At 36.6% G+C, this 16,158-nt stretch overlaps 1 protein-coding gene across 1 annotated transcript; it reads right to left on the reverse strand.

The window, feature by feature from the left end:
- Nucleotides 1–10,743: 10,743 nt before the first annotated feature.
- On the reverse strand, nt 10,744–12,953 carry LOC6578953. Its single transcript, XM_002004814.4, has 3 exons — nt 12,847–12,953; nt 12,215–12,325; nt 10,744–12,150 (listed from the first exon to the last, which is right to left on the reverse strand). Exons 2-3 carry the CDS (start codon nt 12,252–12,254, stop codon nt 11,087–11,089), a joined length of 1,104 nt encoding a protein of 367 aa, XP_002004850.2. The 5' UTR covers nt 12,255–12,325; nt 12,847–12,953; the 3' UTR covers nt 10,744–11,086.
- Between the last annotated feature and the right edge of the window lie 3,205 nt (nt 12,954–16,158).

The following is a 16,158-nucleotide window of genomic DNA, read 5'->3' on the forward strand; positions in this document are numbered from 1 at the left end:
GAGAAGTGACAGATGGAACAAAAATTTCTTCTGAAATTAAAAAAACAGAAGATAAATATCTATGGGAACTTTTGGTGCGTTAATTTCTAGGCATACAAATGGTTATAAAACATAAAGTAATCTAGTCTGTAATATAATAAAATACTCCCATTGATAAATCCCATCTACCCTTCTCCCTTATATCTCCCTTATTTAGGGTATATAGAAATGGCTCTGCCAATGCCAACAAAGAAAGCCAAATGTGTTAGCAATACACTTAAGCAATATGCATAATACAATGGCCCTGCATCGTGTGCATACCATAAAAGCATGAAATGTTTGTAAAATTTAGAAATTTAAAAAATATACAAATTATTATTTTGATATATGCTGGCATTGCGACTTAAGCAGCTAAGTAAAATGACATGCCCTAGTTCTTGACTCTTTTTTTGGTAAATCACAAGTAATCTCTGAAGCATTAGCTATGCATTAATGAAAGGCATACATATATTTTTGGCACTCACTGTCTAATTGAGCTCAATGCCGAGCAACGTTCGCCTTGGTCACTGAGCTAATGAAGCAATAACAAATTCATAATTATGTATTAGCATTCATTTTGGCTCTCCCTCTCTTGCTCTCCCTCTTTCCCTCTCTCTCTCTTACTCTCTCAGTTTCCATTTCTCTGTCTCTTTTGCTGTCTGTGGGCCAAGCTGCTCGTAATTGACGCAATTACAAAATTGCAATCGTCTTATGCAACGACAAAGTAAACAAAATTTGCAAATTCAATTTCCGAGCACTTTTTACTCAGCGTAATAAATATATATTATAAATATATTTAACATCAAGTTCGATTAATTTGTCAATATGACGATGAAGAGGACAAAATAAATTTACGCTTCTTGGCCAACTTCAAGTTGAAGTGCATAAAGTGCAGCAGCAGCTCCTTTAGAGCTCTTGGCTCTAGCCATGCCTTTTAGCTGTCTCACCTGTCTCACGCTCTGCCTCAAATTTAATTTGTTGTAGACAACGGGTCAGGACCACAGACTGCGGAGCTGTAGGTCGAGCATGCTTAAACACGAAAGACAAATTAAAATGCACTTAGCGCTCGCTGGAAAAAAGTTGTGGAATGCGCCAGCAGCTGGCCAGAAGCTGATGTGCGGCTCGCTAAAGAGCTGCGGGCCAGCAGAAGGTTAAGCTCTGCGCTTCTCATTTTTAATACTCGCTCATTTTGGGGCTTAAGAAGGGAGTATTTGGGGCCTTAAGCGGCATTAGAGAAGAGATAAGAGAGGAGACTTTTAGAAATCTCTATACTAAATAAATTTGATACGTCTATTTGGCTCTCTTTTAATCAGCTACAACTATATTCCAATACTTTTAAGCTTGAACTATCAAGTTTTATAGTTAGTTAATAGTAAGTAAGCTATATAGTTCACATATTCTATCTTATATTTAACAGTCGATCGATCAACTTTCACATTATTTTCATCTTTGCTTCCAAAACTTTTCAAGCATGAACGCGTATTTTGCTGTCGCTCAAGCTCATCTGCAATGCTCGTACTTGACTTTTTACTTCAGGAAGTCTGACTATTCCTTTCGCATATAGTACATCTATCTAACGTACATACATAGCAGACATCATTAGTGACAGGCCAGCTGAGCAGCTAAAGACAAGGCAAAAGTAGCACAGTTTAAAGCAAATCTATTTATTTTATGGGTATACAAATTAAAGAGTTGTTACATATGAAAACATAACCCAATGGGACTGTATAAAACAATTTTTGTATTATATTTTGATAGACTTATCAATGTAATATAAATAAATTAAAATAGTTCGAAATAAAAAAGTTAATTATGAATCCAAAACTTAAATAAAAAACTGAAATAATAAAAATAAATTAATTATGAAATAAATAAAAAAAAAAATAAGTAAAAAATGAAAAAAATTAGAAATATAAAATAAGAAAAAAATAAGAAAAAAAAATTTTTTTAAATTAAAAAATATATTAAAATTAAGAGTGTCAAAATATTTGACAAAAAAAAAAAAAAAAAAAAAAAAAAAATATATATATATATATATATATATATATATTTTCTATTTTATCATATTAAATTATTATTTATTTATATATTTAAGAAAAATCTTCAGTATTTGTATTCCTTTCTCATATTTATATTCCACTAAGTTTAAATGTTTATATTTATAAAATCTTAAATTTGAGCTTAGATATACAAACATGTCGACATATGTATGTATATACCTACACATATAGATACTTATATACATATATATGTATGCGTTTATATCTACATATAAACATATGTTTATAGACATTAATCTTTAGTGCCTCGCTCAGCCACTTAAGCATTATGCGAGACATTAAGCGAACAGCTCTTAAATTGCACTCCGACCACTAAATGTTATTAAAATGGAAGCTGGACTGCATTGCGCGTTCGCGGCTGCAGTTGACTGCTCTAATCGGGCTTATGGTCAAGGTGGCTTATCTATTGCCATGCCAACAAGTGGCAATGGCAGCATAATGAAGCAGCTTAAATAATAAAATGCTCCAGCACCTGACGCAAGGATTGACGGACAGGTAATGAAAAGGGCCAGACAGACAGACAGAAAGAGAGAACGAGAGAGAGAGAGAGAGAGAGAGAGAGAGAGAGAGAGAGTCAGCTTGTAAATGGTGTAAAATAAAAGCATAGTTAATCTGATAATGTCGCCCACTGGCAAAAGTCTGAAAGGGCGTCCATTGTTCAAATATATTAATAATAATCAGATCTAATAAGCGATTCGCATAAACAAGCAAACAAGTCCTCAGACCGGGGTCTAAGGCTAAATGTGTTTATCCCAACTATGAAAACAAGTTGGCTTTTTGCGCATTTCAGTTTGGGTCAAATGTAGACCACGCAAGAGAGAGAAAGAGAGAGAGAGGTGGTGTTAGAGTGCGAAAGAAATACAGTCAAAGGCTCGAGGCATTGAATGAAAAGTCTTCAACTTTGAGCTGTTGCTTCGCATGTGCAAATTATGAGCTGGGCATTCAATTGCTTAGATTAACTGATAATTGATAAGCTAGAAAAGTTTTTTGAGTGTATTCTAAAGACAAATGATGCCAAAGTGACAATTGATGATTTGTTCTTTGCGATATTCGAAAATTGTTTTAAGGACTTTAAGAAACTTTTATTGTATCAAAGTGGTTTCATTGTTGATTTGCCTGCAAATGAAGGCATAACAAATTTTCTACGAAGCATACAAATAAATAAAAGCAATAATAAATACAGAAGAAAGGGTCTGTTCTTTTCTTGTTTAAAAAAGGTTTTTATATATTATATTATAGATTGAAAATAAAGTAGATAGTGCTTAAATTTATGAGAATCACATAGAAAGGTGTTAAACATAAAAACATTAAACACTATTAAGGCACATTAGGACACCATAGAGCTCGATTACACTGAAAGAGTGAGGAAGGCAGAGAGATAGAGACGAGGGTGAGAGTTGGAGAGCGAAGCAAAAACAGAGTCTAAAAGGAAAACCCAAAAACGCATAGCAAATGGAGTTGAAACTAATAGAAATGAGTTTAATTCCTAAATTTATAGAAACGGCGTAAAATCTCGTGAGTGTGGTGTTTCCATTACTGTCCGCCCACAAAATCAGATTAACAACAATTAAAGCACTCTGTTTCACCCCTTCTCTGTCTCTCACTGTATCTCTCGCTCTCTCCCCCACTCTCTCTCTGTAAGCTGCTTAACTGTAATTTATATTGCTTAGCTGTGTTTAATATTTACTTCGACTATGGCGAGGCGAGTTGAGGCAAGTCGAGTGCATGGGCTAACGAAGGGGATCTGAACTGGAATTTGTCAAACTGTAGTTTTTGGAGTAACATTTGCCAATTTCCCATTGCTGTTGTTGCTGCGTATGTTAATTGCATAAGCGGGACGACGGGAAAGGGGGAACGACAGGTGGCTCAGCAGGTACAGAGTTGCTGGAGCATGGGACAGCTTTCAATTTATCTTTTACAACGTGATTTATATGCTAACAGGCGGTCAATTTGTTGTTGCCGTTTGTTTCAACTTGCTAGCAAAGGCATTTTCATACCCTGCAACCTATTGAAAATGCGTAGAAAGGGTCGATTGGTGCTGCCTGCCAGGTATGTATGTCAAATGGGAAGGTAGAAGATTTGTGAAGTGGGAAAAGCAGAGAAAATTGATAGCATAAAGAATTTATATTATTATGCAGTGAATAGATCTATTTATGCTCTCTATTCCTACGTTTGCCCATCAGCGTCTCTATTTTACTTAAACTAGGGAATAAAGGGATTTCAAGTTAGCTATTTATGATTCTGATTTTTAATAATTATTTACACAAACTAAAAATCTCTTCAATCATGAATGTTTTTTAAACTTTAATGACAGTTAAGTCCTCTCTAGAGAACCTGTGCCTAGCTGCTTTACTTAGTCGCCTGAGCAGGCTGTTATGATGTGAAGCCATCAGGGAGTATATCTGATATTTTAAGTACCTTGAAGTCTTGCCAAAGAATCTTGATAGAAATCTTGTTCTAGAAATTCACTTAGATTAAATATTTTTACACTCAAAATTGCATTACCTATCTAAAGCCTAAGCTGCTCCAGAAAATGAAGAAGCCGCAGCTACTGGATAAGAGATAAGAGAGTCTATGCTAATAAGAGTGTATGCATGTGTGCGTATGTGTGCATCTATATATGTGGAGGTGTGTATAGTGGAGCGCAGCTGGAATGAGGCTATGCTAATGCTTGTGTGTGTGTGTGTTGGAATATCTGATTGCTTCTGTTACTGCTGCTGCCATGGGTAAGCAGCTCTTTGCTTGCTGCAGGGCATCTGCTAGTCGTGCACTTGCAATTAAAAGTCTCTTACTTATAGTTGTTCACTGACTACTTTCATTGTTGTTGTTGTTTGTCATGCATGCCCCGTTGGTATTCGTATTTGTGCTGCGTGTACCTCTTCCCCTATCTCTCTGTCACTCTCTCTCTCTCTCTCTCTCTCACACATAATCTCTATGTGTGTGTGCGTGCATGCAAATGACTTACCAACTGACAGCCGCAGCAATAGCAAACTGCTGACCAAGTGTGTGCGTGCCTCTGCGTCCGTCTTCCTCTCTCTCTCTCTCCGTCTCTCTCTCTCTCTCTCTCTCTCTGTGCGTTTGCTTGTTGCCATTGTAGCTGCATTGTGTATCTTGCCCAACCAAAAATTTGCACATAAAGTATCTCTGACAGCCAAGTTTTCACTTGTAAAAGTTGCACGCAACACGCTGCATGCCCCATATATAGAGACACCCACTATCTCTCTCTCTCTCTCTTCTGCTTCTTCTCTCTGCTGTTTTTTGCATCTCCTGCCTCTCATGTGGTTTTTGTAGCAACGCGTTTGCAAATAAATTTGACTTGGCCAACAAGAGCAGCCAGCAGCAGCAACAGCAGCAGCAGCAGCATCAGCAGCAGCATCAGCAGCAGCAGCAACAACTACATGAAATTTTCGAGCAACTGGCATGACTCAATTAAAAGCCACAACACTCGAACGGGGCGTTGCATGCAACATAAATTTGTAGCATGCCCCAACGCCTCGCACGCTGCTGTTGACAATTTAAATGGATCTCTGCCGCAATTTAAGCCGCTTTGATGTGTCTGCAGGCGTCCCAAACACTGCTCCTAGATTTCCTATTGATTTCCAAGTGTCGGCAGGCATTGCAATGCCTTTGAATTCCTTTTGCTTTGCATTTCTCTCTCATTTTTTTTTTTTATTTTTCTTCACTCAGCTACTCTTATCTTTTTGTTGCTGTTTGTTTGGCTTGGATTGCCAGATGCCAAGCAAAATAAATAACATTAGCTTTTTCAAGCTGTCGAGTGCGTGTGACTGATTTGTGTGTGTGTGTGTATGTCCTGCAATTGAAGCTGATGCGCCCAAATTTGCATAATGCTTTTGTCAGATGACGCATACGCCGTGTATGACAGCCGTGAAAGCAATGAAAAGCACACGTTCAGGACGACATATAAATATTTACATATATACACATATATATTAAAATGGGTACACATATATGTATGTATATAGGGCGACTTAACCTACGGCAGCCCATATAGCTTCCTGATGAACCTACAAAGGGATCCCATACACAGATATTGAAATGCATACATACAGACATATGATAGCTATAAATATGAAAGAGTTCGTGCTGGCTGACAGGCTGAAAATTTTACAATACCCTTCGCTTCTTTTGTTTGTTGGCCGAAAATTGAAAAAGGTTACTGGAATACAAGTATATATGTATATACATTGGCTATATATGAAAGTATAAATATATATATCAACTGTAGAAAGTCAGAAACAAATATATTAATTTTAATACATAAATTTATTTTTTTTTAGAAAAAAAATATCAAAATTGGCATATAAAGATTAAATATATAGAAAAAAAAAAAGATATACATATTTTTATATTTAAATATATTTGATTAGATTATTATTTTATTATTAATATAGTGTCTATAGAAATATAAAATATATATTATTCATTTTTATATAATATATAATAATATATATATAAATCATTTTTGGTATATTTATATATAAAAAGATTTATTAAAAAATAATAATAATAATAAATTTAATATTCTATCATTTCATTATGATAACTTCAATGTTGAATTTTTTTTCATGTAAATGTAAAGAAATACTTATATGTTTCTCTGCATACACATATTTATGTTATATATATACTGTTATTATATAAGAGCACAGCCATTAAGCTAGAGGCTTATCTGTAGCACAGTATATACACTGTTGGATTATTTTTCCAAGTTTGTTTTGACAAAAATGTGATTATTTGTGTTTGTCCTTAAGCTTAGCGATATCTGTTGGCCAGTAGCTTAAAGCATTTTAATTTGCGTTACCTACGAATAATATGAATACAAGTTAACATCATCTTAAGTAGAAACATATTAAATGGAAAGACTAGCTTAAGCACCCATTGTTGATCATTAAAAAAAAAAAAAAATAAAATAAAAATAAAAATAAATAATAAAATAAAATAAACAGACAAAGAAACTGCAATTCCAGCTGCTAAGGAACTGACTTCTTAAGCTCTCAAAATATTTAAAAATTAAGCCTAAGAAGCTAAAGTTTAGAGTACTTCATACATATATCTTGATAAATATGTACATATATATTTCAATTATATGAAATCTCGTACTTCCCCCTACTTCTCTCAAACTGAAAGTTTTCCCACAGCAGCAGCTAGAATTTCTCATCTCCTTCCCTTGTCCCGTATGAAATAACTATATTTCAGTTGGCTTTCCTTTCATCTTAGCGCCATCTCTGGGTCAGCAGCTTAAGCGACAGCAAAACAACAAGAAAACGACACAAAATCTTCATCTAAACAACCAAGTAAAATCGTAAGCATAACAAGCACATTTATAAGCTTAAGTCTTTATCTATACTACAGCCCATAATATAATCTAAATTTCCACTTTAAAAGTTCTTTAATGATATTTGAAGAATCTGGGAGTAAACAAATTTCGAGGCTGCTTATTAAACCATTTTGCTGATACTTGATATTTGCCATTTTCATCCATGGAAAACTTTGCTTAGCAAATTAGCTTTAATGGACTTCAAGTGCGAGTGGGCGTGGCATTTGCTTAGTGACTTCTGTGAATGCCTGTGTTGTCTATAGTTGACTGCCTGTCGCTGACTCAACAGTTCAATTGAATTTGATGCTGTTGCCGTCATGGTTTTTGACTATGAAATCTCGATAAGAAGTTTTTCAACGAAAAAGGGGGAAGGAGGATGGAGGAATGGATGGGCGAGTGGGTGAATGGGTGTGGCAACAACTTGTGGCAAAAACATAATTACAAGCTGCCAAATGACAGCCATAACCGTTACAGAGCCAGCAATAGCAACAGCAGCCAAAGTATCAACAACTTAACCGAATGGCAATAGAAGCCCTAGCAACGCTTTGTCTGATGGCCTGCTTATGGCTACCCCATCCCCTGCTACAACATTCCCTCTGCGTCTCCCACTTCTACTTTACTTCCGCTTGCCATAAATTTGTGTTGGAAGAGAAAAAAAAAACAAAATTACAAATAAAAGTTGTCTTCATTTCAGTTTCGGTTCCTACTCAAAAGCAAATTTAATCAAATTATATAGTTGTAGCATTAGTAGTTTTTCTTCTTCTTCGTTTTCTCATTTGTTTTCTTTTTTTTTTTTATGGGCGCATTTGAAGGGTTTGCCGAGTACTCTATTATCTGTTAATGCTGATGATGATGCTGCTGTCATTGAAATCATAAGCCATGCATTTCTCTAGCTAATGCACTTGTTATACTTTAACCCCCATCATACCCAGCCCCATCATAGGTTGGCGACCCCAGCTGGAACGATTGGGATTGCCATTCGCTGCTGTTGCTATGAGTCAACGAGTCAAATGTGATGCATTGTCAACTGCATTTATTATTTACAATTTGTATATAAATATATGGATATAAGAGAAAGCAATACATACACATATACATATATATCCAATCCAATCCAATATGGCCAAGCGTTGACTTGGCTTAGTGGGGCGTGGCATTGGGTGGCAGGGGGGCGGCAGGGGGCGTCACGTCACTCTCGCACATACATTCACATTTACAGTCCAGTTAACACCCCAGGGACAATGGCAGAGCAGCTACGCAATTTACGAATGCTGCGTTGCACTTTTCTGCTTTTCACACACACACACACACACAAACGTGTTTGTTACATAAGCTTATGTATAATGGCTTACCCTAGCGTATTTGTATGCACTTATGTACATTGAATGTACACTTAAGGCAACATTCACACATCAACTGAAGCACACACACACACACACACGCACACATATATATGTGCCACCTCTCCCGCTTTTGCTGCTGTGCATTTGTAAAGCAAATTTGTATTTATGCTGCTGCTAAAGCATCCATGACATTCGCTTTGGCATTCGGTTTGGCTGGGGTTTGTCTTTCAATGCTCTTTCGACTTTCAGCACATTATGTGCTCCATTTACTGTACATGTATTGCACACTCACACACACACCCACACTCACACACATGCACACACACTTGGAGACGTCAAGTGGCAATTTACATTAGTTTTATTGTATTAGAAATTAGCAGCTTTCAGCAGGCAACAGCAGGCAAAACTTTTGCCTCAGGCGCAAGTAACCTGTGACTCTGTGTGTGTGTGTGTGTGTGAAATATATTTGCTTGTAGCTCAGTGTACACTATTTGCTCACGCAGCATATCAAATTTCGACAGCTGCACACATGCAAATTGATTTTTATGTGACATTTCTGCATTTGGGCCATTTTAGTTGAGTTAAGATTTGGATTTTCTCAGAGGATTTTCAGTTAATAACTGATATGTTTGCTCAAATTGAATTTGGTTCTTTAATTATTTATGATATTTAGAAAGCCACAAGATAATTTTAGCATTCTAACCACCCTAACCACAAGACATCTATGTATGTAATCTTACAGTTTGACACTGGCGAATGGATGTCTTAGAGACTTGATTTGAGTGATTAAGCAAGATATGAATATATACATAAGTGCGTGAGTATATATGAATGTATAAGGCTATGCAGAAATGAGGCTGATATTAACATAAAAACTGATATTAACATAAAAACTGACTATATTCATATATATATATGCTATTCTCTTCATCTACTCTAACTGAAGAGCAGCAGCAAGATTTAACTGCAAATACGCATAGCGAAATTATTATCAAGGCATTCAGAGCAACAGGTGAACATGCAGGTAACATGGCTATTGGCTGAAGGCCCTCGCCGTGTTCTGCTTTTATTTTAAGCTAGATTGAAACAAGTTTGCAGCAATGAAAAATAAGGAGACATAAATTCGCACACGAACGAGCTCAAGCAGCCAGCTCTCTTATACGTAATGAAAGGAATTCTGAGAAAAACTTAAGTGAGTTTTGAAGTCAATGATTTGACAGAGAAAAGGATTAGAGCAAGAGGAACCTGCTTAAGCTGAATCCTTAGACAGACATACACAAATTTTAAGGACTTTAAACTGATTTCATTGCGCGTTAACTTCAAGCTGAAGTGTAAATTGCTGAGTTCGCGCACAGAATAAATTTCTATTTATATCTCAATGTTGTCAACCTAATGCACGAACTGTGTAGATATTTTACAGAATCTTGTATTTTCATTCTGCTTAAAAATTGTTGTCAAAGCTGTAAATTAATTTTTTTTTTTTTTTTTGGGAAATGTTACATAAAAGTTTAAATACTAAAATATATTGAACAAAGTAAGTGTGTATCTGTATCATATCTGAATTATTTGTGAAACCCGTAAAATATTTTTTTCTATAGTAAAATGTAACTCCATTTATAGACTACAGTTTTACTAATCTAAAAATTTGAAAAAGCAACGTTAGATATTTGCTTGAACTATTAAACCATTGGATCTCGGCGGTCATATGATTATTCTATATATTAAAGAATTGTAAATATTGAAATTGAAACAAAGTTTATGGATAAAAGATTTACGAGGTTCTATATGAAGATAAAAAAAAAATATATATACAAATTTATATATAAGACTGCAAATCAAATAAGACTAGCCATGATTATTTTTTACTTGGAATATTAGCTGTATATATTGAACAAAGTATATATAAGCAATGCCTAAAGACATAATTGCACAATTTCATATGGCAAGCCATCATTAAGAATTACTTAATTAAAAAATCATAAAATAATATTGAGCGTTTTTCTGGAAGACCACTCCCATTTTTTTTTTATTTATTTATTTTTTTTTTTCATTTGACATCAAGTGTAGAACTTGTTAAACCCAAAAAAAAAGTAACTCTAAACAATTTGAGAACACACGAATGGTCAGTGTGGAGAGTTGATTGAATGCTACTCCACAAGCTTAACTAAACTGAAACCTAACTAAAATTTTGTTACATCTGGAGTAGGCCAAAAATAAAGCTAACTCAGCTAAAGACTAACCAACTCAAGCTAACCTAGACTATCGGTTCCTACTGTGGATGATGAGGCTGCGAATAGACACTGAGACAAGACTAATTATGCTGATGCCTAGACAATGTGACACTCGTTGACCAGGACAACATCATCGTTGACCATATCGCCATTGATGTTGGTACGATGCTCATGATGTATGGGACAGCTAACAAGCAGTTCGTCCTCCTTGGGCTTGGCCTTCTCGGCTGCCTTTTGCATGGGCAGCATGTCAATGGCGTCCTTCAGTTTATCCTTCTCCATATCCTTGTCCTTCTCTTTGTCCTTGTCCTTCTCGTTGAGCTCATTATCGTGATCGCTTATGAAGTGCTCATAGACCTCATGATTATTGCGCAAAGCATTGTCCACGGCACTGTCAAGGAACTGATAGAGAGGCGTCTCCAAGCGGCTGCGAGGCTGTGGCTGCGGCAGTGTGGGCTCCATTTCGATGTTCAGGTTCGGCTGCAGCATCTGCTGCAGCAGGAACAGAAAGGGCGGCAGGGCCAGCGATGATTTGTGTTTGTGATGATGCCTGGGTGGCTTGGGTGCCAAAGCACGAATATGCCCGTTCAAATTGTTATCGGAATTCAGCAGCAAAACGCCGCCGCCCAGATCGGCAGCTGGCCCATAATTCATATCATGCTGCACGCTCTCAATGACCATATTCGGTGACAGCAATTGAAATTCCTTCAGCTCCTGCTTGCCATCCGGCGATATCATCTTATTATAATAGACATAAGGTGGTACGGCTGCTGCTTCAGATGGTAGTGCAGCAGCTGCTGGTGGATAGTGACGTCGGCCATGATGCAAGGCCTCTACGGCAGACATGCGACGCTTATTGCGATGTAAATGAGCAGGCAAATCACTCGATGGCTCCAGCTCCCTGTCCTTGTCCTTATCCTTGTCGGCAATAGTTGTTGCTGCTATCTCGGCAGCAGTTGCTGCGGCAGCTTCGCTCGCATTTTTAACTTGTTGCTTATCGGACATGGCTGCAGTGCCCAAGGCTGTGGCCAAAACAGGCATTACCGATTCATTGTTGTAATTGTAGTTGTTGTTGTTGATGCCGTTTGCATCTGTGGCATTGAGGAGCCCATCGCCATCTCTGATGAGCATTGCCTGGCATGACCCCAACAGCCATCCATCTGTGTGTGTGCAGCAGGCTCACAATAAATATTTCGGCATGTTAATTTTATTTTATATACTCACAAGAAATCAATATCAAAATGTTAACAAATAGCTTCTCCATAGTTCGTCTTGGGGTCTTTTATTTTCGGCAGTAATTGAAAGATCTTTGCATGAGAATACAAGTTGAAAGAGCTGAGTATGTAGAGAGTAGGACAGCATTAAAATAGGTTCACGATGTAATACATTACTTAAATTATATATTATTATATATTTTATAAACTATATGTTATTATTATTATTTTTAATGCATTTTTTTTTTTAAATTTATACATTTCGTTTCCTAATATATATATATTTTTTTTTAAATTTAAATTTTACTGTTTTTATTATTTAACACTTTTTATTACATTTTCACTTTCACCAAAATTTTCCTTTTATAATATTTTTAAGATTTATATTTTTGCTGCTTATATTGACAGCCTAAAATTTTTTCAAAATTTACTTTTAGTCTGACATATATTTACAAAAAAAATTGTGCAAAAATTTTGTATATTTTTATAAACTTTTTATATATATATACATTTTTCACTTTTAATATTTTGTTGATTCAAAGTATTTAATTTGGTTTTGGAATTTGTTTACCAAATAAATTTGAATTTTATTTTATTTACTTTTTATATTTTATTTGATTTCTAAATATTTGTTTCACTTACTTTTTGTGATGTGCACGTTACGAGGTTTTTACGTTGAATGATTTGCTTTAGTTTGGCGCCCTATCAGCCGCACTTTGACAGACAGCCTGAATTGTGACAAAGCCAACTTTGTATATATACATATGTATGAATATCAATATACATATACATATATGTATATGCATATATTCGCTATGGTTTGCGTATATATCAAATGAGTTTTTTATGTAAATCCAGTTCAAGTTTTTGTTTTTGAAAGCACGTTAAAGTTTCCACTTGTAATTCAGCATATGGCCAGGCAATATAGGAAAACTCAATAGCCAAACACTACACACAGACACACTCACTAATACTCACACTCTGCGCACAAGCGGCGACCTTTTCAAGTGCTGCGAATGGCGGCAGATACGAAAAACAGAAAAATTTCAGCCACAGAGAAAAAGTTTCCGATGCTCGTCCAGCTAGTCAAAAGAGAGTCTATTGGCTTGGTCTCATGCCTGTGTATTGCTTATTATATGTAAAATAGGCCCAGGAATGCAGACCTCTTAGAGAGGTTAGAGAGTTTTGGTATGGGCATTACTGCTATGGTTCTATTTATATGATTATATTCCCACATACCCACGCAGCGAGTATTATGCTATCGCTTACGCTCGACTGCAAACATTCTTATTTCTTTTTTTCCAAGTCAAAAGAGAATGCTGTGAAAAAGTTTAGCTTATAAATTTCCAATCAATTTTTGTGCAAAAAATCAAATAACAACAAGAACAAAAAAACAATGCACGCACAAGTGCCTCACTCATATATTCATAAGCGAGCGCACACATACGTCGTATATGTGTGTGTGTGTTTGCGTGTATTGCTATTACTTGATTAATAAATATTAGCAGCAAAAATTGGAAAATTCTCTGAGATGTGCAAACACGCCAAGCGAAATGCGATACATTTGCCAAATGGCACACACACACACACACCCACACAGACATACACCCACACATATGCAGGTATAATTTACCGTTGGCAACTAATTTTTGTTGCTGTTCGACACCTTTAGTGTCTGGCATTAATAATGTAAAGTGCGTGCCTCAAATGTAAATTTCCAACGCTTGCGACACTCGATGCTCGCACAACAGCAGCTGACGCAGGTGAGTGACACCTGCCCTTGCAGGCGGCAGCACTTTGCTTATCAGCTTAAATGTAAATGCCACAAACCGATTGGCATGAGCCAACAACTCCCAACTCTTAACTTTGTCAATGGAAACGGAATCCAGCTGGAACTGAATTTTTTACTGCTGTTCCTGCTCCTGCTGCTGTTGCTTTTTCCTCCTGCTGCTGCTGCTGCTGCACTTGGGATCTCCACATTCTATGCCCGTTGGCTCTTTTTTCTACTCGCTGCTTAACGGTTCTCTGCTGTTTGTTTTGAGCGTATTTAATATAAGTCGATTTGGATTTACGTACGGCAAGCGGTTTAAATATTTAATGAGCTTCTGCCACATTCTCTACATATGTTTATCTTGGCTGCTCTTGACTGACTGCAAACGGGTTCTGCAGACGTATCAAATCGTAAGGCGAGGGTTGTTTAAGAGAGCTCATAACTTTGAAGTGAGGCTGCACTAGAGCAACAGATGTTCCAGGAAATGGAATGGAAATTATTGTGAGAATATTAATGCTGAGAGCTGGTACAACAAGAAGAGTGCAGAGGAGCGCAGTTGACAGAGATTAAAAACAAAAAGTTACAAAATCTGCGGATAGTGAATAAATGAGAAATGAATAAACTGCGAATAAAAGTAAAATATGGATCAAATAACCAAAGAGCGTATATGGGATACAAGCAGCAGTTAGTCAAATCCATAGTGAATCGATTAGCCAAGGATTAGTAGAGTAGAGTGTAGAGCGAGTTGAATGGCATTCAGAAACCAGTTAGATTAAAGTAAACAGAAACAGTGAATACAACTGAAACAACTATCAATTCCTCTCTATGATTTCCTCAATAACTATTCATTTAGTGAAACAAAAGCTATGCTTGTTTTGATAAATTTTGTAAGATGATGCTTCTGAAGATTCGCAAAATGTGGTCTCCATATTCTTCTCCTCTAAGTATTTCCACTCAATATTTCTTTCATGTGCTTCCACTAAGGATATAATCTATTTCTTCTAAGTGTTTCCTCTCAATATTTCTTCTAAGTGTTTCCTCTAACAATGTCTTCTAAGAATTTGAATGTTTGCTCGAGAAATTTCTTCTAAGTCTATTTCCTCCAAGTATTTTGTCGCAGAGTTTCTTCTAAGTCTATTTCCTCCAAGTATTTTGTCGCAGAATTTCTCCTAAGTATTTCCTGATCACACTCCTCTTCAGTTCACCTCACTTCACTTTACTGCACTCTACGATTGACCCCCATCAGGTCTGGACGACTGAAGAAATGCTCCCGGTGCTGCCCATTATATAGGGCGACTTTCACTCAAAGCCTACGTCGCGCTCAGTCGTTGAGTTCGGCCTCAGGTAGAGCTCGTTGCAGTCGAACTTGAATTGACCAATAGGAACAGCCTCTGTTGCTGTAAGCACTCTCACTTCGTTTTACTCAGCTATAAATACGAAATGAATGCTGCTGCACACATATAAAGAAGTGAAATGATCTTTGGTACCTTTTCTTCGTGTTCTGCTTGGTTAGACAGACTGACTGAGAGAGAGAGATCTACAGGGAGGCAGAAAGAGAGAGATATACACACAGTGTTACGAACACATTTACAGGCAATATCTGTTCATATTACGGTCTGTATATCTGTCTCTCTTTCTGTCTCCCTGTGTGTCTCTCTGTCGGTCTCTCCGTCTGGCTCTCTGCCTGTCTGTCTAACGAATGCAAGAGACAAAGAGTAACTGCAGAAGACCGTTTAAGTTGTTTATATGTAGTTATAGTTAAATCGGAATAACTAAATAAATGCTTAATTATGCATATGATGTACATTATTATTTATAATTATTATTATTATATGGCATAGACAGCAGTTCCTTCTGTTCTATCGTTCTCTTATTGCCTTCAGATTTCATGGGCAATTCCTTGAAAAGAGTTTCAGGAGATGGCGACTCAAGTCAGTAGCATTTTCTTAGGCAAATACTCTTCAAAGGTCGTCTTCAGTTAAGCCAGTGATTCGTGCTGCTTGTTGTCGCTATTTATTAAAGCGACCCATGTTACAAGGGCTAAGTAGGTAGGCTTGGTCCAGTGCCAGCCAGCCGGATAGACTGAGCGGATTTAGCATTAGAGAAAGAGAGAGAGAGAGAGAGAGAGGGAGTGGGAGTGGAGTGTTAGTGGAGATGGAGATGGAGTTGGCCAATAATTGAAC

The sequence above is a fragment of the Drosophila mojavensis genome, unplaced genomic scaffold, assembly GCF_018153725.1.
Source record: "Drosophila mojavensis isolate 15081-1352.22 unplaced genomic scaffold, ASM1815372v1 contig_80, whole genome shotgun sequence".
NCBI classification, from domain to species: domain Eukaryota; kingdom Metazoa; phylum Arthropoda; class Insecta; order Diptera; family Drosophilidae; genus Drosophila; species Drosophila mojavensis.